Raw genomic sequence first — 26116 nt, 5'->3', positions numbered from 1 at the left:
CTCCACCTGAGCAGCTTGCTTAGGTAGTGTTTGGTAGGGAAGAGTCAGAGAGGGAGCAGGGCAGTGCAGGGGCGACACATGGTTAGGGCAGGAGTCCTCAAAACGATCAGCGATGCTGGTTGAGCCTCCAAAACGGAAATGTGTGTGGTATACTTCAGAGTGCCTGCCCTGACTGAAGCTGGGAATCAGGATGAGCCTGTCAGCACATTTCTTGGGACTTCCCAACTGATCACACTCTGGAGTGTCAGCTAGACCATTAGTAGTCCTGGGGTGGGTAGGACATGGGGGCAATGCCCTAGTCTTCGGAAATGACAGCTGGTACGAGATCTCCAGGGCTGATGCTCTTCTGAAGCTGGGGCTTTTCTGAATGGTGGATGACGTGTGGTGGGCTCTGTACAGTGATAAGGTTGAGATGAAGTCAGTAAGAGGCTAAAAGGCTGATGTCTGCGGGGGTTGGGGGGAGGATTGTTTGCATTTAGACTAGTCCTTGCTGGGTGCCTCATCCTACTTTGAAGGTGACTCTGGATGCTTGGAGATATTTGAAGCCTGCCTGGTGAGCTCTCCTTGGCATTATCAGAAGGCCACAGCTATTATCTGACCCCATTTTAAAACTATGACCTGCCAACCAAGCTGAGTACCTTGTGGTTACCTGATCTGCTACACTCCTTGCCTACTAGAACAGTGATACTCCAGACTCGCTAGTGAATCAAATAGGCTTTGGAATTCTACCCTGGGGCTGAGCAAACTCCCCCCAACTTACTGCCTGGAGCCCCAGTCCATGCTCCCCAGCTTCCATCATCCCTCCTTGATAGCTAGCTATCATTCATTACCATGACTGCCAGAAGGGGCAAGACAATCCCTGGGACTCCCTAGACCCAAGTTTTTCTTGGGCCACCCACAACTTTCTCCCCCAGTAGAATATCTTTCACATTTGTATGTCCAGTGGCTAGCACAGTGCCTGGCACATAGTAGGTCCCTAATGCCTTTTCATTCATTCAATTTCTCAAGGCAGTGGTCACTGTAAGAACATAATAGACATTTTGGTTATAGCTGGGACTGTCAGAACTGGACTTTGGAGACATTCTCACTTGCCTTTCGGGCCCCAGAGAGTTGCCAGATTGCCAAGATTGGTGGTGATACAGGGAGTAGATGGATAGGCTCACCAGGGTGAGGCCTTAGGCTGGGGGAGCTGTCCAAGGTCGGCTGTGAGATTGGGACTCATCTTCCAGATTCCAAGCCCAGTGCTCTACTCCCTGGCTCTGACTTGGAGTCCCCAGCTCCCTGCCCCTTCCTGAGATCAGAGATGCGGCCATCTGCCCTCATCTGCAGAGGTCATAGACTAGGGGTGTTGAACATCAGACACCATCAGAATCAGGTGATGTGTTAATTTGGCTGAAATGCTTTTATTATGTTACAAGAAATGGTTTGCTGGGCAGGAGAGGGAATTGCTCAGTAGTAAAGGGGATATAAAAACAAAAGATCCTTCATTTTTTTAAGGTGCTTGGGCACATGGCAATTACTGTTAACTTAGCTTAATGATCGGCAGGGTGGCTAAGGACAGGTCTAGCCACAGAATGGAACCTCTCTTCCTTATCTTAGCAAATAGGGCCGAGTCTCTGAGGCAAACTCTGTGGGGGCTGTGCTACCTGCCTCAGAGGGTGCTTGCTCATGGCATGGCCAAAGAAGGGGAGCCAACGTGGATACACTGAGAAGGATGATAACCAACGTGGGCCATGTTTCTCCATGTGAAGAAGGGGCTGATGGCAGATAAGGAGAGATTTTCCTTTTCAAATTAGAAGGCTGCATTTATTTAGTCCAGATGAAGGGGGGGGGGGGGTAGGGAGGAACGTCAGAGGCAAATATAAACAAATGTTGAGTGTGTCCAGCACAGCAAAGACATGGCCTCTTTTCAGAAAATATTTGCCTCAAGGAAAACAGAGAAGATGTGAACCTCTCTTGGGCTCACAAGACTCTGGTGAACTGGACCTAAACACAGGCCATCTCAGAGGATTTGGCAAACAAAGAATTATTCCCATTCTGGTTTCAGTTGCTGAACTAGATAAAGAGCAGGGTAAAGGAGCATAGAGCATGGGCCTAGCAGAGAGCATGGGGAAGTGAGCAGGCCTAGCAGGAGCAGTCATCTGGTACTGCTACAGGCCACATGGGGCCCTACACAGGAAACCAATCAAGTTCTGGGGCAAAGGGAGGAGGCCGAAGGAGACATCAAATGTCAGTGATGGATGGACTGGCTCAAGCTGAGTCGGCCACAATGAGAGTTTCCATCCTCTTCTCATTTGCCCAGAAAGACCACCCAGCAAAACAGAGGGGAGTTCAACAAGTGGCTGCTCCAGCCAGAGCAAACAGGCACAGGGGGTTTTCTGGGACCATGTGTAACAAGCCCCTAAACATAATGCTTTTTAGTAACGACATGATTCACTTGTTCAAAGGAGTAGCAATGTTTAGGGGAACCTGGAAGTTTGGGGATTTCATCCAAGTCCAGAAAGCCTCAAGATTGGGATAGGAATGGTGGTCATCAAAGAGCTACAAAGAGGAAAGGTAAATCAGTCTGATCGGCTCCCTACGCTGGTGCCCAGGTGTGAATACGGGTATCTACCCTCCCATTCTACTGAACTAGGAACACGACATTTACACAACAAATGAAAACAAGTCACAGGAGCCATCACGGGTGAATGGACGGACTTCCTCCAGTAACCATTCTGCATGATCAGACAGTAGCCTGCTGCTTGGCAAGACTCCTGGCCCCACTGCCTTAGAAGGTGCTGGTGGAAGTGGTGAGGCGTCTTCCAATGTAGATCCTGAGGGAAAAGGAAGTGACAGTCAGAGCTTGGCAGTCAGCAGCTGAATGAGGGGTGTGAGAAGACCTGGAAAGCAGGGATTTCCTATTTTGCAAGCACTCTCGATTCCTCTCAAGGTACCTGGAGGGTGTGGTGCCCAGGATAGGCATTAGCACCTCTCTTTAGAGAGGCAAAAGGTGGCATGCTGCTGCCTCACACTTCTGAGGCTCACAGCCCCCCAACTTCTGGACAGTCTCATATCTGGGCCTGGAGCTCTTTCCTTTCCAACCCCGACCCCTTTAACACCAAGATTCTGCTAAAGCCCTCTGCAGAGACCCGTTTGAAAATGGTAAGCTTCTTTTTCCTTCAAACCACATCAGTCTGGGTCAGAAGTTACAATGCCAGTCAGGAATCACTGATGTTAACAAAAGCTTGACTTGAAACCATGAAAAAAACCCCACCAGGTAGGCTCTGGGAAGCTGTTTCTGGGTAAGGTGGAGGGAGCTGCATGTTTCAAGACTCAGAATTTCAAGCAACTTCAGACAAGCCTGAAGTATTGCACATGTCCTTTGAGATGCCAAACGAGGACATTTCTGGTGTGTCTCTCCCATCTAACTCCCAGCCCCCTGATCTCTTACCAGACTACTGCAGCTGCCTCTCCATGAGGGCCCTTCCTTAAGTCCAGGCACGGGGCTCTCTTGCTCAGTCCACAGATATAAACACCTCCCTCAGCTTAGCTGTGAAAGCCATCCATCTTCGCAGCCTCAGTAAACATGGGCTGAGATCCAGCCAAACTGTCCTTCCCCTGGTCCCGCCATGTCTCTGAACTGGCCACACTCCATGCCAGGCGTGCCCTCCCTCCTCAGCAACAACACACACTCACCATCTTTTCCACGATGTTTTTCCAGATCCTCAATAGTTAGTTCCCTACCTCAATTCCCTTGCATTTACTTTGTATGCATTCTTAAGTACTAATGAAAGGTGCTGTTTCCCGTACTACGGAGTAAGCTCCCTGATGTAAGCAGGGACGGTTTCACCTTTGGCTTCTCAGCCTCCAGAACCTGGCAGTGGTGTGATGGGGAGCTCACCAGCAGCCGGAGCACCCCATTCCCCTTCAGAAGAATCCAGGGTGTTGGGAAGATTTTCCTTACACCCAGACTCCCACCTTTTGCCACAGGTCTGCTCAGGGATCTCTTTCCATATGACAGCCCTACAACATCCCATTTATTCCTCTGCACTGAATCTCTTCTTTAGGTAAACCATCCCTAATTCCCTCACCTCTCCACATTGGCTGCCAGCTCCTGGTCACTGTCCTCCCTAAAACCTGGTGCTGCAGATGTAGGCCAGCCAGCCACAGAGCTAAGTCACTCCTCTGGCTTTGTCAGGGCTCCCCTAAAAGGAGCTTAAACCTGCCTCAGCATGCAATCCTGAGGCCCACGGCTTCTGCAAGAGGGTCTGGTTTCTGATTCCCACCCAAGCTGTACAGTATTGGCATCGGTGACTTAAAGCACAAGTCCCATTCAATTTCATCTTGCTCCAACCTGGGTCTTGACTGACATTCAGTGTAGCACATGTCCCTTCCAACTCAGTCACCTGCAGATTTGGTGAGGACTCCACCTATGCTTTTACTCAGGTCAAGAAAAAAGCCCTAATGTGTGCTTAGCACCAGAACTGACACACAGTAGGTGCTTAATCCTTATTGACTGACTGACAATCCTCTGGCAAGCTTTAAAAATGACACCCACGTTTTAATGACTCTTCTTTGGGTTTATGCAGTGAGCCATGCCTCAACTATACTCTTGTCTAGTCCAGTGGTGTCAAACTCAAGAAAGCCCCACTGCTGCATACTAAGAAACCACATATTAACATTAACTACATTGTATTGTGTTTTTATTTACTTTGTTAAGCGTTTCCCAGTGCAGGCCATAGCCACACTTGGGGTGCTTGAGGGGCCACTTGTGGTCTGTAGGCCACGCGGTCTAGCCCACTCCTCCATCCCATCCACCAGAAAAGCAAGAGACCTTTGTCCAACACTTCCTAGGCAAATTCTGTTGGCCAGGTGAAAAAACCTATCAAAAATAGCAAAGACTATTTGGCTGATGTCAGACTTGGTCATGGCTCACCTTTCTTGGAGGTTCACTAGCCCCCTCTTAATATTTACCTTCCAGCTCAAAAAGAAATGGGCCACTAACCCATACGCAGAACTCCCTGATCGTTTGGCCATGGCCAGTGGGTAGCACACTGACTTAGAAACCACATGTTAACATTATGTGTGTTCCATTTCTGAATTATATTATTTATGTTGTTAAATAGTCCCCAATTGTATTTTAATCTGGTTTCTGCCTCTTTTGGGAGTGTGGTCTGCATGTTTGATGGATGTGTTCTAGGTATTTCTCAGGAAGAGGAGTCTATCTGGAGGGGGCCAAAGGCTTCATCCTGAGTTGTCCTCTAGAAGCGTGCTTGGTCATCACATTGCCCAGAGTTCCTAAGTGTTTAAAATTATTTGTCTTTACAACATTGTTGTTGTAGTATAAAGTGTTCTCCTTATTCTCCTCACTTCAATTCATACAAGTCAGTCAGCCAAAGAGCACTTACTTAGCACCTACTGCGTGCCAGGCACTATGCTAAATGCTGGGCATACAAAAAGAGGCAAAGGCCAGTCCCTGCCCTTGAGGAGCTTGCTCTCCAATGGGGAGACAATGAGCAAATGAACATGCACCAACAACCTAGAAGCAGGACCAGAGTGAGGCACTAGGATTAAGAGGGTCTGGAAGACTTCCTAGAGAATATGGGATTTATCACTAACATTTATGCAGCACTTACTGAGTACCAGGCTCTGTGCTTTACACACCTGATCTCATTCTGATCCCAGGAGAGAAAACTGAGGCAAACAGTTTAAATGACTTGTCCAGGGTCACACAGCAAGTATCTGAGACCAGATGTGAGCTCAGGCCTTCCTGACACTCCACACAACTCCACCTACAGAAGGAGCATTCTAGAAATGGGCATCAGCCCCAAACCTGCCCAGAGTCGAGAGATAGGCTGTCTTGTTTCTGAAACCACCCCAGAAGGTGGGTCATCAGCAGAGCCTTGGAGGATGCCAGGGAAGTCAGCTGGGGATGACGAGGAAGTGTCCCAAGTTTGGGGGATTCTCCCTTTGAACATCTCATCTCTGGCTCTCAGCTTCCCTGGCTTCCTTCACGTCCCAGCTGAAATCTCACCTTCTATGCCAGTGCCTTTCTCAGGGACTCTCTCCAGTGTATCCTGTCCGGAGCTAGTCATTTGCATCTTGTCTCCTGTAGACTGAGCGCTCCTTGAGGGCAGGGACTGGCTTTTGCCCTTCTTTGTATTCCCAGAACTTAGCACTATTACACAAGAGGGGAACAGACACGCAACAAACACTTGGTGACTGCTCTAGACCAGTGGAGCCCCCAACTGATGAGACAGAAAGAGGTCTACACAGAGGGGCTTCAGGACAGAATCCATTCTCCACTTGGGTTCTGAAGGTCAAGATGCTCTGTTTTTACCAGATGATAAAATGGCTACATTCCACTATTACTTCTCTTGCCAAGTTTGGGGCTCCTTCTTCCTCTACAATTCTGTGGTTTTGTGATCCCATAAATATCGCCAATTCCCAGCTCTCTCCTCACTGCCTCATCTGGCCTGCATTCTCATTTCTGTTAAATGGAAGGCTTGAGGATGTCCTGAATCCCATTTCTCCACACATTTGTCCAAACAACACTCTCTCTGGACATGGTAGCTCCATTCTCACAGCCACGAAGGCCGATGCCTTCTCCTGCCCAAGGCTCACCCCCATCCCAGGACAGCCACACCAGACTAACACAAAGGCACTCACCCCAACCCAATGGCAAGGAAGTGAGAGAGCAGCAGGGACGGGAGGAAAACCTTCAGAAACTCTGCCGAGAAGATGCCTCCCTTCTTCATGACACTCGTGTTTCTCATGCTGAGAGTGGCCGAGCGCTTTGGATGCTTAAAAAGAAACTCCCTGGGACAAAAGGAAATGTGGGGCAAGGATTAGCACCCTCCTCAGCCCCTTTTTCTCTCCTTCCTCTTCCCTCCTCCAACCCTTACTCCACCCCTACCCCCAATTTCTCTGCTCCCCCACCCTCTGCCCCTCACTCCACCCCTCCTACACCCAACTCCTCTGCTCCCCCACCCTTTGCCCCTCACTCTATTCCCACTCCCTCTCTGCCCCTCCCTCCACCGCCACCCCCTCTGCTCCTTACTCTCCCTCCCTCCTCTGCCCCTTACTCCATCCTTCACCCCTCAACTCTACCCCACTACCCTCTGCCCCTCACTCTACTCCCACACTCCCTCCTCTCTGCCTCTCCCTCCACCCCCACCCCATCTGCTCCTCCCTCCTTTGCCCCTCACTACACCCTCCCACCCCTCACTCCATCTCCCACCCTCTGCCCCTCACTCAACCCCCAATTCCTCTGCTCTTCCACCCTCTGCCCCTCATTCCACCCCTACCCCCAATTCCTCCACTCCCCTTCTCTCTGCCCCTCACTTTACCCCCCACCCCCTGTGCTCCCCCTCTCTGCCCTTCACTCCACCCCTGCCCCTCCATGCCTCACTCCATCCCCCACCCCCACCCCCTCTGCTCCTCACTCTCCACTACTTTCTGCCCTTCCCCCTCCCTCCTCTGCCCCTCACTTCACCCTCCACCCCCTCTGCCCCTCACTCTACCCCTACCTCCAATTCCTCTGCTCCCCAACCCTCTGCCCCTCCCTCCACCCCCCACCCCCTCTGCTCCTCACTCTCCCCCACTTTCTGCCCTTCCCCCTCCCTCCTCTGCCCCTCCCTCCACCCCTCACCCCCCCCCACTTTCTGCCCCTCACTCCACCCCAACTACCTCTACCATCCCCCCTGCAACGCTCCCTCAATTTTTCATCTACCATCAGTGCAGAGGTGCCCACACTCACTTTGGGGGGATGTTTTCAGGCCTGCTGGACCAGTCCCAGATCCAGTCTGAATTCTTCTTCAGGATGCTCTCCACTTCTTTCCTTCTTTCCATATAATCTTCTTCAGACTAAAACAAAATGGAATCTACTTGAAGCCCTCAGGCCCCTCTGGGCACCTCGAGGAAACCAAAGCTTGCCTCAGCCTTCCTGTCCAGACCCTCCCTCAGGGCAGTCCTCATGGAGGCCCCTGAACAGGCATTCCCTTAAGGATTTGAGTCGGCCGGCTTCTTGGCCAGTGTCTTAGTGACTTAGAGCTTCCTGTGAGGGGATGGAGGCTGGGCAGAAGGGTGGGGCCCCTGGATCTCACGGAGGAGGTCCCTGGCAGGTGCCCAGTGTGAGGGGCTTAGCTATCAGCTCACTCTTAGAGCAACTTTCTGCAGCTGCAATAAAACCACCGCTTCAAGCTGGATGACCCGAGTTCAAGTCCTGCCTCAGATGCCTGCTTGGTGCTGCTGCTTCTTTTAGCCCACCTTCTCATCTGTAAATTGGGGCCAATACTCATCCACATACCCCTTCAGGACTATAGGGAGGGAAGGGCTTTGGAAACTTCCAAGTGTGGGGCCATCAACCTCTGGAATAAATCACTGAGGGGAGGCTCAGGAACAAAAATGAAACCTGCTATCTTGTGTCCTATGGAGAGGAATCCTCCTGATGCCCAGCACCCCGAGGGTTAGGCAAGTGTCTAAGCATGTAGCAGGAGAAATCCTGCTGTGGGTATGCCTGCCCCTGTGTGGAGGAGGGGACTTAAGAATGCCCTCCTATCTGGGCCTGTTTCCTGATCTGTAAAACAAGGGACCTGACTCAGTAACCTCCAGTCCCTCCCCTCTCCAGATCCTGTCACTCAAAGCTCAGATGGCTGGGGACACAACGGATCCCGGGAGTGACCAGGATCCTGCCTGGAGGGGCCAGGACAGAGCTGCTGCTTCTGCTCAAGGCAGTTCAGCTTGGACCAGATCAGGAGAGGAACAGGACTCAGGACAACAGACTGAGTGATGGCCACAACTCAGGGTATGGTTTAAAAAAGCTGCCATCCACTCTCCCCCTTCTCTGTGGAGGGGGAGGGCTATAGTTGTGGAATGGGGCAGTCGATGCCAGACTTGCACATGCTGGTTAGTCTTGCTGAGTTGTGCCCTCCCCTTCTTCACTTTTTGTTGTGAGGGAAGGCTCAGTGCCTGGAACAGAGACGGGGCTTAATGTTCAATGACTGATTGGGAGGGGAGGGAGATGTTGGCAAATCTGGACCATGTTACAACAAAAGATGGCGATGACAATTTGTTTTTAAAAAAAGCCATCTTAGCAGAGGGAAGTAGCAGCTGCCCTGGGATGGGCAGTCTGCTTCCAGCACAGAGGATCGGGGATTGGCTTGGGGGGGCAGGGAGAGAAAGAGGCTGCATCTCTGCCCATCTGGAGCACATGCCCAAAGGGGGAGGGCACAGCACCAGCGACGCTGTGGAACTGGTAGTGTTGTCTGAGGCCCTACAACCCAAAGCTGCCACCAAGTTGGTGTGTGACCAAGCAGATTCCAGGAATTTCTCCAGGGCCCCAGTGACCTTCTAGCAGAAGTCAGAGTCACTTTAAAAATGGGCAAACTGAGGGCAGGAGAGATTGTGGGACACGCCTGCAGGGAGCTAGGAAGCCAAGGACCCCAACTCCCAAAACACAGTCCTGCAGCCTGGGCAGACGACAGGAGTGCCCACATACCGTGAAAGCATGGAGCCATTGGGCACTCACATCTTAGCGCAACTGATGTATAAATAAACTTCTGGTGGCAAGCTTTGCAAATTCTCTAAATCGTGTTCTCTCTTTGCATGTGACTCGTATCAATCCTGAAGTGACCTCGGGGCTTGGTCACAGCTACAGAAACATTAGCCACCTGCTAACACCCAGTGCCAACAGAACCTTCGGGCCAGGGCAAAAGAGTCCACTCAGTGGGGCCCTTGATCACATAATTAAGATGCCACAGGGAGCAGCTGCCAGGTGGGACACCCATCAGGGAGGAGGACCCCATCGCCCACTACCTCTTCCATCAGGTACCCTTCAAGACCCTCTGACATGCCCTCCCTCTTACCTGGGAGCTGTTCTTTTCTCCAATGCTGTGAGTATCCATTTCAGAAGTTCTGTTAATGTCTTGGGGTGTCTGTGAACGAGGCGGACTTAACAAAAACAAGGGTTGGGGGCAAAGACATCATGTTAGCATTCCTTTTTCAGTGTGAGATGCCAGACGGCAGAGAGTAAAGCTACAGATGGATGATTCTAGAATGAGCAGGTAGAAGACATAGCCACAGGGTCAGAATCCCACCCCTAATATGGCCTGGAGGGTCTGACTTGGCCTTTATGCTCCAAGTATTGAGACCCTTTCTGCTAAGTCAGCCAGGCAGGGAGCTGGTGCTGCCCCTTCTCCCATCACTGCTGGCTCTGTCCTCTAGGGTCAAACAAAACAAGTCTGATCCCCCTTCAGATAACTGAACCCAGCCCCTTGCCCCTCTGTGCATTTCTGTCCTTGAAATCACCCTCATGACATATCCCAGCCTCCTTCCTCTGCACACTCTCCAGAATATCCACGTTCTTCCTGACTCATGGCACCAGAACTGAACATAGACCTCAAGGTGAGATGTGGGGTGGGCACAGGACCCCAGGACTGTCCCCTGCCCTATTCCTGGAAGCTCAGCCTCTCCAAATGAAGCCGTTTTGGATGCTTCTTCCCATTGCTGACTCCCTTTAGACATAGAGCCACTAAAACCCTGGAAGTTTTCAGATGACTGTTCACCATGCCTCCTCCTACCCCACCATGGAGCATTTATCCATGCTGAATTCCATTTTCTTAGACTAATTCTAGCTTGTCCAGAGCTTTGTGAGTTGTAGCTTTCATCCAGTTTTGGCTCTCCCTCCCAGCTTCCTGTCATCCATATAAGTACTCAAAACATAGATAAAAAGGCTAGATGGCACAGATCCAAGGGGCACTCCACTGGAGACCTTCTGCCAAGCTGACATGGAGCCATCGACACATTCTTTGAGTTCTGCATCTAAAGCCATTTCCAAATCCATCAAACTGTACTCCTGTCTCACCCACATCTCTGACTTTCACACAAGTCATGATCATCAGTCTTTTCAGTACCAAGGAGAGGTCCTTTACTATCACCTTTATCTTGGTTATGAATTCTGTTCATCACCGTTCCATCATTTCCAGCACCTTGTAGAGAAAACAGGAAAAACCAAAAACCGAACAGTTTTGTCTTTTCTCTGAGGCCAATTAGCACTGTCTCCTGAGTCCAAGCAGGGGGTCCCATCCCTTCTTTCCTCCAAGATTCAGCTCCTCTACTCTCCTCCTCATTGCCTTCCTGAGCTCACCTTGGGCTTGAGCACTCCTGATACCGTTTAAAAGTCTATGCCACACTCATATCCATTATCTGTTATCTACATTCCTTCCTCCTTCCCTCCTTCTTTCTGCCTTTTACAGCTATCTTTTTAAAAATCTATGTTGACTGGTGAGTTCCTACGCAGTCACATTGAACTCTTTGGAAAACTCCCATTGTGGGAGTTTCAGTAGAATTGCTCTTTTTTTACCCTTGGAATTTCATTCTTCAGAGCTGTCCAATTCTCCCACACTGGCTTTGCCTATAGAATTTTAGTCTATGGCATCCTTTCTATCTGCCAAAAAACCCTTTCAAACCTGCTCTCCCCAGTTCTAGGGTGCCTGCCATAGCCTGGGCCAGACTTCCTCTCTTCTCTTCACATGCTCTAGGTAGGATGGTCTCTTCCCTTCATTTCCACTCCAGCAGGCAGGGCCTCCCTGTCTGTGAGAATCAGATGCAAAATACTACCTCCCCTTGATGGTTCCTCTCCCTTCTGAAAGAGGAAATTATCATTTAGGCAAGTCAAGAAATTACTGGCTGCCCTGCTTTGAGAGAGAATTCATTCCAGCAGATGCCTAACTGGAATCTCCCAGCATTATTTTATCATGGCCATTCACTGCCACTTCTTAGAATCCTTCAAAGCTCAGCTCAAACACCTCTTACATGAATGAGGCCTTCCTTGATTAGCCCCACCAAACTACCCAAATTGACTATCTTGAGTATCTTAGGCATATACTTAATGTGTCTCCTCCTACAGGATGTAAGATTCACAAAGGCAAGAAATGCCTCATTTTGTCTTTGAATCCCCAGTGTCTGGCACCCAGAAGGTAACTAATAAATGCTTTTGGTTGATTTTCTGGCCCCTTTCTTGGATTTTGCCTCCTGTGAACTTTTGGGTGCCCCCCAATGCAATCATTCTTTTTCCTTCATGGTAGTTCCTCTGCCTGGGGCAGACTGAGTGGAGACATCTGGGCAGTTTTAGTGTTTTTAGTTTGAAGACTTTTGAATGATATTTACAAGATACCAGACAGCTACATCTTTCCCCACCCAGAGTAGGTGCACTCCATCCTTGGTCAGGAGTCTATCACACCTAGATTTAAAATCCCTGCTCCACAAGTCTATGTTCCTTTCTCAAGAGCCATCTTCATCGCTAGCCACTGAGAATGTCCCATCATGGATATACATGTCCAGCAAAGACAACAGGCATCTGTCTCTATTGTTCTCCAGTTGGCTGACAGCTGCCTCAATCTCTCTGACCAGTCACTGTACTCTTCTTCCTCTGACTCTTACTAAGGGATTCCAGCTCCTCAGGACTTGTGGGGCTCTGCATTATCATTCCTTCCAATCTGCCAGCAGATAGATGCTTCCTTCTCAGAAGATTCAGCTCCCTCCTCTTCAAAGAGCCTCAAATTTGTATTTAGTGCCAAGTATACAGTTTTCCTTTTCCTTCTCTTCCTCCCATGTGTGACAATCTTTCCTCTCCAACCTCCTGATAAAGGTTGCCCCCCCCCACTTCAGATCCTTTTCCTCCCCCTGAAATCCAGTTGTCACCATCTTTAATGGAACATTTGAGTGTCCTGTTAACCTGGAAATCACACCATGATCATGGATTAAAGGAACTAGATTATGTTTATCCTGGATAAGAAAAGATTCAGGAAAACAAGACATTCACAAGCAAGTAGCTGAAAGCAATCCTAAGCAAAGTTCTTCTGCTTGGACCAAATCATGGACAGTGCAAAAGAATCAAGTTAGGCTTGATGTCAGAAAGAACTCTTCCAAAGGGAAGGGCTGACTCAGGAGGTAACAGGCTCCCCTCACTAGAGGCTATGGAACCAGCTGTTGGCTATGTGGTTGAAGAGATCCAGGCCAGATACCTCTGACAGTCAGAGGAAATCTCCAATTAGCTGACTGCCCACAGTTCATAGGGGAATTCATAACATTCTCTCTTTTGAAGGCAAGAACACTGCCAGGGATTCAGCAAAAGGGTTTGAAAATGTGATTTTTTCACAAGATTGTAGAAATCTTCCAGTCCCATCAACTTACAGATAAAAGAAACTGAGGCCCAAAGAGAAGAAAGCCTTTGCCCAAAGTCACCTTTTCCCAAGTGTCAGAGCTGGAATTAGAACTGGGTATTTGACCCCTGCTAGGCTACCATTACTGCCTCAGCTCCTACCATCCCACACCATCCCTCCTCCTCCCAGGCTGGGCAGTGGAGTTGGCTCCTGTTTCTGGCCAATGAAGAAGGGAAGGGGCAGAAGCCCACCCATGGCAGTGAATGCCTACCTGTCACAATGAGAACTCTTGGAGCTGCTCCGTCCAGACTCATGCTGCGCGTCCAGAAGAATCTTTTCCATGTCGCCATTATAGGCTGAGATTGAGGCTGGCACAACACCGTGGCCATTGCCGTTACTGCTGAAGTGCAGCTCCACCCAAGAGCCTGTGGGGACAAAGCCAGGGACAAAGCTAGAGGATGCTGACCAGCCTGCCCTCACGTGCGACACAAGTCAGAAGACCCACGTGCAAGAGCTCAGCCATGTCTCTGTGGCCTAAGCGGATCACAAAGTTACCGGAGCTTCGGTTTCCTCATCTGTAAAATGTGGGTGCTAATACATACACATCCTGCCTCCTGGAGTTGTGGTGAGAAAGCACTTTGTAGAGCATCAAGTGTTATCAATATGGGAGTGATTGACACGGGCTAAGCCCTTGATTCACCAAAACGGTTTTCTCTCATACCATTGATGGAAATAACAAAACAAATCCATGGGAAATTCAACTGAAGAAAATTCCAGAGTCAAGTGGTCCTGGGACCCCGTGCCCATTCAGGCTCCTGTCTCCCCCTCACTCTGGGCCTCAGTCATCTGAGAGGCAACAGGCCCAAATCATGTCCAACTCCACTTCTGCGACTGCGCAAGTCACTTTGGGTAAGTGCATTCTAGGGAATGGCCCCAATTTTTTCCTCTAGAAACTGGGGGTTAGACTGCATGGTCCCCCAGGGAGCTTCAGGATGCCCCGGATCCAGTAAGTCTTCAAAGGCAGGGAGCTGGTCAGCTGTGCTTTGACATATTTGTGAAGGGCTTAGCCCAAAGCCTGCAATATGACAGAGGTGGATGGAGGTTTTCACTAAGTTAAGAAGCCCTGAAAGGCAAAGTATTGATGATTTCTGTAACTGCTGAGAAATATGAGTCACACAGATTTAGGGCCATCTCCCCTCCAAATGGTCACACAGACTCTGTGTTAGAGCTAGTGTTGGTCTGATCAGCCACAGTCGGACACACTGAACCTTGACCCTGACATTGTGATGTCATTCCAGTCCTCACGGGGCACAAGGAAGAACAACTTACAGCACATATGAAAAGGTGGAGTTCACAATGAGAGTGCAAATTCCTGGCCTTCCCCTAAATCCTCTGTTGCCCAAAGACCTAGAAACAAAGTGAATGCCTGTGAATTGAGGAACAGGAACCAATGGCAGGGAGGAGGGGAGAGGGAGAGCAGGAGAGACAGAGAGAGAGGGAGGGGGAGGGAGGGAGGGAGGGGAGGGAGGGAGAGAGGGAGAGGAGAGAGAGAGAGAGAGAGGGAAGAGAGAGAGAGAGAGAGAGAGAGAGAGAGAGAGAGAGAGAGAGAGAGAGAGAGAGAGTGGGTGTGTGCTCTTATGGGGAAAAGTCACTAAGTTCTGCTAAATTCTTTTCCTTGGGGGTTAATCTGATGACAAAGCACTTCAGAAATGCACAGCTTGAAGCTAGAAGTCATTGTCACCACACAGGGACCATTTTACTTGCCTTTCAGCAAGGCCAAGATACCAGGCTCTGCTACTTAACCACTCATGAGCCTTGGGAGAGTCCTTCACCTCTCTGGTCCTTGCTGTCCTCATCTAGAAAGGCAGGGCATTGGATTAGGTGGCCTAAGGGTCCCGGGAGGCTTGGATCCAAGGGCCAGATACCTATGGGCTCAGCAAAGAGTTGGACCCTGTGTCCCCAGTGTTTCCTGCCAAGAGCAGTACAACCAGCCAGCACAAGTAGCTGCCTTTGCCCAGAGTGAGCCGCCCTGCAAAGGGAGGAAAGCCAGGCACTGAGGGACCCAGAGCCCTGCTCACAAGGAGTCTTTTGTCTCTAAATATGTCATGTCTGTGAGAAAAACCCAGCCAACGGCCCATTTCATTCAAGGAGCCTGGAGAATGGATAAGCAAACTTGATTACAGGCGAGAGCCCAAGCCCGGCCCTTTATAATGCCCACACACATCCCTGAAGGCACGGCTAGTTTGAAAATTTTCCCACATTTCCCACATTAGTCCAGACATGGGGAAAATGTCCAAGGACCAGCCTGGCTTTCCAAATGAGCATCTCAGAATACAATGGGCAAGGAGGCACACACACACAGATGCTCAGGAAACTGAAGCTTGGCCTTATGGGCAAGGGGAGGATTATTAAAGATGGCTGTTTTATGGCAAGACAAGGGAGAGGCTGAAGAACTGGAAATACAGTCGGAATTTTTACATACAGATCAACCCTCCCAATTTTTCAACAAGTGTGGAAGGAACATTGGGTTTCGGTTTAGAGGCTCTTGCCCAAATTCTTGCCTGGTGCCAGCCTTCCTCACCTTGCACCTAGACTATACAATTGCCTGCTAGCTAGAGAAACTACCTGCCTCCAGTCCTTCCCCAATTAATTCCACTCATCTATAAAATGGATCTTTCCTAGAGGCATTACCTCCTCTATTCAGTAACTCTGGCAGCTCCCCTAGGCCCTCTACCAATGGGCCCCTTCCAACCTTTCCAGTATTCTTACACATTACTCTGTCCCATTCCCCCCCTCCCCACACTCTCTCTGTGATCCCATCCCCACTAGCCTAATTGCTGTTCCTTGCACAGAACAATCAGTTCTCTACCCCAGGCAGGCAATTTCATTGGCTCTCCCTCCTGCCTTCAAGTCTCAGCTGGTCCTTCCTGGTCTCCCTCAATAAGAGTGCCTTCTCTCTAAAGTGATCTCCAGATTACCCCATAGAGATCTCACTTTTACAGAGTTGTCTGTATGTTGTCTCCATCACATTGGGCTCCTTGAAAACTGTAACTGCCTTTGGCCTTTTTTTTTTTTTTTTTTGTAAATCACTAGTGCTCAGCACAGTTTTTGGCACATAGTAGACATTTGTTGAGCTTACTGGCTTGACTTCTGTAGAATGCTTTTCCCATCCTTTGATAACCCATCCAGTAGACTGTAATGGACCCATATGGAGTCATGACCCATAGTTTAAGAAGCTCTCAATTAGAGGACAAATTCAGCATTGAAGAAATCTGGGGATTCTGCCCCCCTCCCACGTGACAAGAGGTGCTGTACTCTGGGACCTGAAAAAAGACAGGATGGAGGAGTTGGATGGAAGGGCACATGGCAGAAGAGGCTCTCTTGTGGAACAAGGTTAGATGGGTCCTGTTTGTCCCCAGAGGGCAGAATGAGGAATAGTGGGTAGAAGCTGCACAAGGGGCCAACTTCAGATGGACACCAGGAAAAGCTTCCTAAGCCTGAGAGCCATTTCCCAAGTGGAATGTGCCGCTCTGGAGAAATGGCTTCCTGACCACTGGAGGGCTTCACATAGAGGTTGGAATACCCTGAATGGGGATTTAATTACATAGCCCAGGAGGTACCTTCAAAGAAGGCTTTACATGAAGGTGTTATCTCCCATCAGAACTGAAGCTCCCTGAGGACAGAACGCTGCTTGCTTTTGTCTCCTCAGTGATTAGTACAGCATCTGGCACATAGCACATGCTTCAGAAATGCTTGTTGATTGGTTAGGTTGCAGAGGGGATTTCGGGAAGGGACTAGACTAGGTAGTCACTGGGATCTCTTCCAACTCTAAAATATTTGTTGCATTTATTTACCTCGTGTATCCCCCCAGGAGAATAGAAGGTTCTGGTGGGCAGGGACTATTTCAAAATTTTGGTCTTTATAGTCCCAGTGCCGAACACACAGCAGACACTTAATAACTTGCCTTTTTCAGAGTGAATAAACCATAAATTTAGAGCAAAGAACTGGAAACTGAAGGTGCCCAGAAATTGGAGACTAGCTAAACAAACCATAGTGTATGAATGTAACTGAATATTATTGTGGCACATGAGAAGGAGAGTGGGGAGAGGTTCAGAGAAATCTGGAAAGACTTTTAGGAAATGATTCAGAGTACAAGAAGCAGAGTGAGCAGGACAGAGGCAACAAAAACATATTGTTTATACAAAAACAACTCTGTAAAAAAGAATCAACTTTGAAAGACTTAAGAACTCCAATCACTGTGGCAACCAACCCCAATGCCAGAGGACCAATGCCAGAACTTGTTATTCCACTCGGGACACAGAGGTGATGGCATCAAGGTGAAGAATGAAACACACTGCTGGATATGGCCAATATGGGAATTTTTTTTTGATTATGCATAATTATGTGACAGGGGTATTTTTTTTTTAATCCATGAGGGTTGGTGAAAGGAAAAGGTAGTCTAGGTTTAAGGCTGCCCCCAAAAAGAAAAAGTGGGACATTCATACTTTTTTTTTTTAATGCCCAGAAGAAAACAGATAAGGAAGAAGACTTTCACCACTATTGTTAAATTTATCACCTACTTAAAGAAAAAGATCTAAAAGGGATTGGCAGGCTCCTCTGCATTCCTCTGTTCTCCTTTACAAATGGAAATGCTTCATTTATTTGGGGTTACATAAGTGAAAATTTTTAAATTGAGGGCTGACCTCCACTGCTCTCCCAGGGAGGTCAGGAGCCCCCTAGTTGGAGCAGCAAAGGGCAGTTGCAGGCACTCTGGTTATCTGGGGGTGGCATTCCCAGGTTCTGTGGCCCCTAAGGGCAAGACCTGGGCACTAAGCTGTGCTGTTAGCTGCCAGAGGTCTCGGGGCTGGGCTGGGCAAGGTGGGGATAGCTGTATCCCTTGAAAAGGATGGAGTCTTTCCCTCTTCTCTCAAGTATACCTGGGCCTGAGGTGACTTACCCTCTCTGGTCTCACTTGGTTTTTCCTACTCCTCTGAGGGGACAGACTAGATTATCTCTAAAGACTATGTTGACTCTGACATTCTATGACTCCCTTTCCCATCTATTCTGAAGAAAAGAAACAAGGGTTTTTGTATGTTTTTATTTTTCTCCCCTCCATATTCCTTCCCCAGGCTTAGGCTATTCTACAGAAGGTGAGGGTTGGAAGGGATTTCCATGGCCAATTAGTCCAAATGTTGCCTAACAAAGGATCTCCAGGGCTTCAAGCTTGGAATGTAATTGTCCAGCCTTTGCCTGAAGCCCTTCAGAGAGAAAGGACCCAGTCTCTCCTGGGATAACCCAGGCCACCTTAGCAAAGCTCTAAGGGGGGGAAAGTTTGATTTGATAACAAGCCTCTAGGCCACTTCAACACAAGGCCCCAAGCTCCCCTCTTCTGGCCGGCCAGCTGGAGGAAGAGACATTAGCCCCTTCTCCAAGAGAACACTTCAAATACTTGAAGCCAGTTCTCACGGACCCCTCTCCCCATCACCACCATAATGCCTTGTATGAAGAATGTGTCAATAAACATTAAGGCACAATACCAGTCAGAGTGAGTTATTATTTTACTATTTAAATCATTATTATTAAATCTTATCTCCTACAAGGAGAAATTCATAGATGCTGCTCACAGCACTGGCAGCAAGGTGGGCTGATAAACAGAATGCTGGACCTGGAAGTGGAGGACCTGAGCTCATCCTGCCACTGAGGATCTGGGAGGCCCCAAGTTACCTAACTGGAGAACAGGTGTAAGAAATGGGGGGAGTTTTGTTTCCACAGAACCAAAGGTGTGCTTCCCTGCCCTCCCCCACCCCAGCTTTAGCTGAAACCAGGCCTCAAGGTTGGTCAGGTGAGAGGTCAGAGGCTTGCATGCATGTGCATGCTTTTTGAGAAGGCAGTCTGGGGAATTAGAGAGGCCAAACCCACTTGAACCTGTTCAAGCTTATCTAGGGTCTGGTCTTGGTCAAGAATCCAGGCCTACTGATTTGCATAATTTGCATATGTTAAAGAGGGAAAGTAGGGGAAGTAAAAGAATGTAGTTTAATCCTAAACTAAGACAAGGAAAATCTAATTAACTTCACTTTTGCTTCTGTATCCTTATTATCCTATCTATATAAACTGTATTACCTAGGAAAACTATGTAAAAAAATAAGGATTGTAAAGTAACCACAACTCTAGCAGGAGTGGAGGGAATCTGCTCCTGCAGCTCTCTTGAGAAGCCTAATAAAATACCTTCCTCTGCCCACTCTGGTCTTGAGTTCTCTGGGTAAGAATGGGCAAATCATATGGATCTTCCTAAGGTCAAGTGAAGGGAAGCAACAGGCAGCGGAAGCTAGCCGGGCTTACTCCCAGATCTTGTCTTGGGGTGTCTTGTGATCCCCACTGCGGTGTGAGGGCTACCACTCCAGATTCCCTTGGGGAACCCTGTGGTCTGCACAGCCTTCTTAAGGGGACATCACTTGGGACTTCTGGCCCTGTCTCGGGAGCCTTGTGATCTTACCACCGTTCTAAAGGGACATCACTTGGGTCCTCCTTAGGGTCTGACCCCTAGAAGCCCTGTGATCCCCACAGATTAAGGGGGGGGCTACCACTTGGTCTTCCTCTGGGAGTCCTGTGGTCTGTACAGCCTTCCCTAGGGATTATCACAGGGTTCTTCCTCAGGACTTTTGCCCTGCCTAGGAAGTCCAATGATCCCCAAAGCCTAGTGTTCTCACAATTTGGGGAAGTCCAGTGAACCACGTTTCTCACAACAGGGAACTGGACTCCACTGGCCCATCAGCAACTACTTATGAAGCACCTATTGTCTGCTAGATGCAGTGCTAGTTGCTGCAGAGGCTAAGATAAAAACCCACAGTCCAGGCCCTCCAGAATGTAAAGCTGGTAGAGGCCCACAAGGAAGCAGTGGAGGAGGCAGCCCCCAGCAGCCATGGGTCTTAGATGACCCACAGGGTCCCTCTTCCACCTCTAAGGTGAGGAATGCTTGGGAGCCCAGCTGCTCTCTGGTTCCCAATGCTGTCCCTGAGACACCCCATTCAGGGGGTGAGAAGTCTGGAGGGGTAAGAAGAAAGGCAACCAATCCCAGCATCATTCCCTCAAAGCCTCACCATCATGGTTTTCAGAAGGCAGGAGGAAAGAAAAGGAACCTTCAAAACCATGGAAGCAGCTGCTGGGGCTCTCTGAGAATCCTGGTCCTAGGAGAGCAACCAGGGAAGCATCTGGACTTGGCACTGTCTGGACCTTGCTGGCCCGAGCTTTCTGCCCCGTGAGCTAGCCAGAGGCGGTCACGTTAGGACAGCATAGATTGAAGAGGAGCACTGCCATGGTACAAACTTTAACTGGGCAGTCACTACTGTCTTTGCCCAGTGATCCGGGCTCCTGTGGGGCAACTGCCTATTCCCACATGATGGCACCAACAACAACTGAGCCCTGGAGGAGGCTGCGAGTGTTAAGCTGCACGTACACAGGCTGGGCTGGATGCAAGTTTCCACTCGTTTCCATGTGTCACCAGCTTGTTCCAGGTAGAATAATGCGGGTGGAGGGAACCAGCCCCATCTGAAGTCCTCAACTAGTGAGTCCATCCTCCGACCCCAACCTCCCCCCCCCCCATTCAGCAGTTTGGTTCAGACATCAATGAGCAGCAGGAAGTTAACGGGGCATTAGGAGGTCCCCACTGTGTGCTCCCAAAGAGTTTAAATTTAGATTTTAATGCAGAGGCAAAATGCCCAACGCAAGCAAGCTCTTAGGGAATTTAGTTGCTAGGAAAGATGACTGAGCTAAACAAGATTTTAAAAGCCCATTACCTATGACAGATTTAAATTATGAGAAAATGCCAAAAAAGCCATACAAACGAAGACCAAGTAAAAAGCCAGCTGGAATTAGAGGGAAGTCTGAGAGCAGCCTGGTACCATCCAAACAGCAAGTGATTTGCAATACCAGCCCCAGCTCTACCCCTCACTTATCTGTGTGAGTGGGGCCAAGTGAGCCAGAGCTGGAACTAGCTGCCCTAAGGGTCCCATTCAGCTATGAGTCCAGGGGCCTAAGATTGGATCAGTTAGGGAAAAGCCTCAAACTGAAAGGGACTTAAGAGACCTCCATTTATACAGGCAGGCAAACTGAAGCCCGGAGGGGCTGAGGCCCTGACCAGGACACACATCGAGTAAGTGAGTAAGTAAAGTAACCTAGCCAGGCTTTCCCATACTGGGCCACCACTCTACCTGTGAGGGTGATCCTAGAAGCACTAGCTAGGGGGCTTCAGAAATGGAGAGCTTTGGACCCCACCCCTTGGTGGGCTAGTTGGCCTTCTCCAGCCTCAGCCACAGAGAGGGTGCACCAACCCTCAAATGGCAACAAAATCACCTCCCAGTTCTAACCCCAGTCTCTTCCCCTAAGTGCTGTTTTACAGAGGTCAAGTTTTTAAGGAATAGTAATGGTTTATAATTCCTTATAGGATTAGAGATTTGGAATTGGAAGTGACTTTCAAGGTCATCCAGTCAGGCCCTTCACTGACTTGCCTGGATCATCCAGCTAGTCAAGTGTCTGAGGTTGGCCTTGAAGATGAAGCCTCTCTCTAACCACTGAGCAATCTAGCTGCCTCCATGGAGACATTACTTGTAATTTTTTAAAATCTATCCCCAGGACCTAGCACAGACCTTCCCACAATATGGGAAATGCTAGTTGAACTGAATTATGCCAGACTGCCTTTTTATTACCCAATCTAATCCAATGGGTCTTCTAAGTAGCCTTGATATGGTGTGAAGGCCACATTTCCTTTCCAAAGGGTGGGGTGGTAACAGCAAGTTAGTCCTCACTTTGGGGGAGGGCGAGGCAGGGCAGTTATCCAAGGGTGAAGGGGCTAGAAATGTATTTCCATAAAGGAAATCCTGGTAGTCTGGAACCTGGGGGCCATATTCCTAGATTCCAACCTCTGGTTTACAGACCAAGAAGACTCAGTACCCCAGAACAGTTACCTATGAATATTCCTAATCTACAGCCAGATTCTCTCCCCAAACCCACCCCTAAAGCCCAAGAGACAGAGGGGCTTCTATCATCTTTCCTGCAGCCTTTTCAGAGGCCCCTTTCCAACCTTAAGGGGACCAATTTGGGGGGGGGGGGGCCTGAAACCTGGGTGATGTTTTCCAAGGGCAAGCCCATAGCAGCAGCTGAGCCCTGGCCCTTCTTGGTTAATGATTGCTAAAGCCCAGGGAGGCTGAATGCATTAAACACACACACACACACACACACACACACACACACAGAGACAGAGAGAGAGACAGAGAGAGAAAGAAGGAATGAGAATCATTTGAAACTTCAACAAACTTCAAAAGTGACAGTTTCCAATGACTGCACTCTCTCCATGTACCGGCCAGAGAAATCAGTATCAACTCTTCCTAGTGTTCAGGTCAAGACTAGATTTTTTTCCTCCTCAAAAGGGGATCTTCAGGACCATGAATTTCCTTGGCCAAAGGATGAAAACAAGAGCCTCCTCCCCCGGACCTGAGATGCTGAGAAAGTTCAATCGTTAAGCCCTCGTGAAGTAAAAAAGCATCAGCCAGGAAGCTGGGAAAGGTCCTTCCTTCCCTGAGCCACTCCTCGGGAATGTGTCCCTCACACCAAGGCTAATCTAACAGCCCATTTTCAGTGTGGAAGTCTGGCCCAAGTACCCTAAGTCCTGGCCAATGGCTTGGCTTGGGCTCCTCCTTGGTTAAAGGTCTCATTTGGGAAGGTCCTCACCTGGACTCTGCCCAATCTACTCATCCCGGAGAGTCCAAGATGTTCCCACTGAGCAAACTCAATTGCCACAATCAGCGCGAGTCCTAGAGCGTTTGCTTTATAGCCTTTAACAGAGGATACTAAGTAACACCCCCAACACTCAGGTTCAGATTCTGCGGGGAACCATTCGCGATGGTAACAAAGTCACAGGCAGATATGGAGGCGAGGCCTCCCTCCCCTCCGGAGAACCCCAAGCAGGCTCCTGTCATCTTACCCCGCCCACCCAGCAGCAGGCCCCGGTGCCACAGTACCAGGGGCTTGCTTCTTCCTTTGCCTGTTTAAAGGGAGGCACCGAGAAATGGGCACGAAAACCATTTATTTACAGAAGCCGGGCTGGACCTCACTGGAGGCTAAAAGAGGACAGCGTCTGCTTCACTTTCCACAATCCGTTTGTATGGGCGTGACTCCCTGGGGACCCTGGGAGTGATCATACAATGTCTGATGTGGGGGGGCCACGCCGCCTCGGCCCCCTCCATCATATCTCATCTCTTGAGGGGGAGGGACTTGCCTTAGCCGACAAATCTTGGGGCGGGGGGGGGGGGACGCCAGTGGAAGAAGCTGACCTCAGGACCCTAGCATAACCCTCGGGCTGAATGGTGGGCGGGCAGACATCCACCCACCCACTCCCGGAGCCCACGCCTCCGGGGCCTCCGGGCTGGCCCCTGGAGCCACCTGGGCGGCCCACCGGCCCCGGGCCCAGGCTCCAAACCCCAAGGACCGAAGCCTCTCCACCCCGCCCCCACCCCTGCCCGCGGACGCTCCGGTCCCCCGGTCCTCCAGCCGCCCCTCCACGAGCGGGGGCAGATGGGGGGGGCAGGGCTCGGGGCCCAGCCCGGCACTCACCCTGCAGGTTCTCCTCGGGTGGGGGCGGGGGCTGCCCGCTCTGCGCCATGGCCCGGGTCTGCGGGTTCGGCGGCGAGCCGACGGGGGGCGGGCCCGGGGGGCTGCGGACTGCGGGGGACCGCGGGGGTCGCCGCGGCCGCCTCTGTCCGGGCTGCTGCTGCTGCAGCGGCCGCCGCTGGGCCGCGGTGACGTCGGAGGGGGCGGGCTGCGGCCGGCGTAGCCACCGACACTGACCGTGACCCTGACCCTGACCCTGACTGCGCCGGGTCCGCCGCGGTCCGCTCTCTCTCCGGAGGGCCGTGAACGCCGCTCGCACTGGCTGCTCTGGGCCGGGGATTGGCCGGGCGGGGCGGGACGGACGCGTGGGGGGGGGCGGGGCCGGTCACGCGTTCTCCTCCCCCCACCCCCCGCAGCAACTGCGACGACAACAACAACAACCACCCCGCCCCCACTCCTGCGGCCGCGGCGGGGCCGGGTTATTTTAAGCGGCCGCCCCGCCCCCCAGGCCTCCCGGGAGCGTGCGGGCCGGGGGAGGGGGAGGGGGAGGCAGGAGCGCAGCTGCTAGGGCTGCCCGCCCCGCCCCCCGCCCCCCCAACCCCCCGGGGCTGGGCGCAGGGTCAGACATTAGCCTTCTCCGCCTTGGATTCTGGCATCGCCCTGGGGGCTCAGGAGAGGGGGCTCTGCCTACCCTGGGGGGAGGCCTTGGACACTCGGGGGCTACGGGAAGGGGTGTCTCTGTAAACACTGAAGGGGGGGCCCTTGGACTTGGAGATGGGGGCTCTGGTAGAACGAGGCCTGGCCCCCTGCCCTCAGACAGCTTGAGATCTTAGAGGCCGGGGTGGGGCGTGGGGGTGGCGTAGGGTCTGAGCACTGATCTGTCGGCAGGGGAGCCTCCCCTCTTCCTGGTAGTTTGGGTCACTGAGCACGGGTGTTGGGGGCGAACCCACCATGGGGTCCTCTTTACACCTCAGCAGGCCCGTGGCTCTTCGGGGAGGAGGAGGAAAGGAGCAAAGGAGGAAAAAGGGTCCCAGCTACCAAGCGCATACCCTACTCAGATCCACTCAGCCAGCGTCTATTAGGCACCTACTGAATACCACGGAAGTGGGAGATGTGATGCGATGTAGCTGATGAGGGTTTGGGAAGAGAGGTGCTGAACACCCCAATGTACCGACACACCGGGTCCTGCCGAAAGAATTCGACTCAAGCTTTCTCAGCCAAGGGAAAAGATAAAGTTTATTAAGAGTTAGACAAATAGGCCTGCCCCAAGACATCCCACCCCTTGCGAGGCCTGTAAGGAAAGCGGGCCAGACCCATCTGAGCTAGATTGGATCTGACCACCTTCATGGAGGCAAGATGGAGATTCTATACACAAAGGTTGTGGGAAGGATTGAGGGGTGGTCTGGGGTGACCAGAGGAGGGGTCTAGGGAGTAGCTTGAAGGGACTGGGATGAGGTCAGACTCCAGGGTGGGGGAAATAGCTGAAGGCTATATGGAAATGACAGACCATAAAGGGCTAGGGTAACAGAGCTAGGGTATAGATCATATATATATATATATATATAATCAGGATTAAGGATGGGAAACAAGATTAAGGGTGGGAAACAGCTGGACAATAGAGGACTGGGCAAGGTAGGCATTTGGGCTTAATGGTTATAGCCTCAGGCCAAGGCCAGGTTGAGTGGGAAGATTCAAGGAGAGTTCAAGGGTTCAAGGGGTTCCCAGAGACTGTGCCCTCATCAATGTCAAGGTCCTCTGAGAACAAAGGACAAAAAACAACTGAATGCCAGGCCTGGGCTAGGTCCTGCCCTCCTGGAACATACAGGTGTGATACTTGAGAAACCAGTTATTGCTGACTACTAGCCCCCTGATAAAACCCCCAGTTTGCATAAGAAAGAATGGACTAAGACTTTGCCATTTGGCATTTAGCAAATGTCCCTGGGGCTCCATGACTGCTCCAAGGAGTGTCAATAGATAAGATTATCCCACCAAAGATAACCTGTCAGGGTCTTTGATCCATCAGGGTCTTTGATCCTGTTCCCCTGGACCTTGTGACCTGGCCCATAAGTTTCAAAAGATAATTAACCACTGCACCTTGGTTTTTTGTATAAATGTGTCCCCTTGAGCCCTGAGTGGGGCCGTTCTGATTTGGGTTGCTTGTGCCCCGGACGGTCGCCGGCTAATAAATTCTCCAATTAAAACGTCTACTCTGTGACGTGTCTTGCTCGCTGTCGGTACAACACAGGCCATCTTGCTGGGCTACTTGTACTCAGAGGAAGCGCTACCCCGAATCTGCCAACGGATCAGGGAGGAGAAGGGTGCCAAGGGAGAGAGGACTTGTGCCTCCTAGAGCTTACATTCCACCCAAA

The 26116-nt window shown here is 50.6% G+C and overlaps 1 protein-coding gene across 1 annotated transcript; it reads right to left on the bottom strand.

The window, feature by feature from the left end:
- Positions 1-1379: 1379 nt before the first annotated feature.
- On the bottom strand, positions 1380-24151 carry BNIP3 (BCL2 interacting protein 3). Its single transcript, XM_036734736.1, has 6 exons — positions 23751-24151; positions 13417-13570; positions 9849-9933; positions 7742-7848; positions 6652-6801; positions 1380-2816 (listed from the first exon to the last, which is right to left on the bottom strand). The coding sequence occupies exons 1-6, from the start codon at positions 23797-23799 to the stop codon at positions 2771-2773; spliced, it is 591 nt and encodes a 196-aa protein (XP_036590631.1). The 5' UTR covers positions 23800-24151; the 3' UTR covers positions 1380-2770.
- Between the last annotated feature and the right edge of the window lie 1965 nt (positions 24152-26116).

Source organism: Trichosurus vulpecula, chromosome 8 (genome assembly GCF_011100635.1).
Source record: "Trichosurus vulpecula isolate mTriVul1 chromosome 8, mTriVul1.pri, whole genome shotgun sequence".
Classification (NCBI taxonomy): Eukaryota; Metazoa; Chordata; class Mammalia; order Diprotodontia; family Phalangeridae; genus Trichosurus; species Trichosurus vulpecula.
Note: the sequence above shows the minus strand (reverse complement) of the source record. Positions and strands in the feature narration are given on the sequence as shown.

Bases quoted from the DNA above. Each gene is read 5' to 3' on its own strand.
- BNIP3 (XM_036734736.1), bottom strand. From the start codon at position 23,799: ATGGCGCAGAGCGGGCAGCCCCCGCCCCCACCCGAGGAGAACCTGCAG. The intron at 7,849-9,848 runs GTAAGAGGGAGG...ATTTTGTTTTAG, and splicing joins GAGAAAAGAACAGCTCCCAG to TCTGAAGAAGATTATATGGA. The intron at 2,817-6,651 runs GTGAGTGCCTTT...CTTTTCCCTCAG, and splicing joins TTCCTTGCCATTGGGTTGGG to GATCTACATTGGAAGACGCC.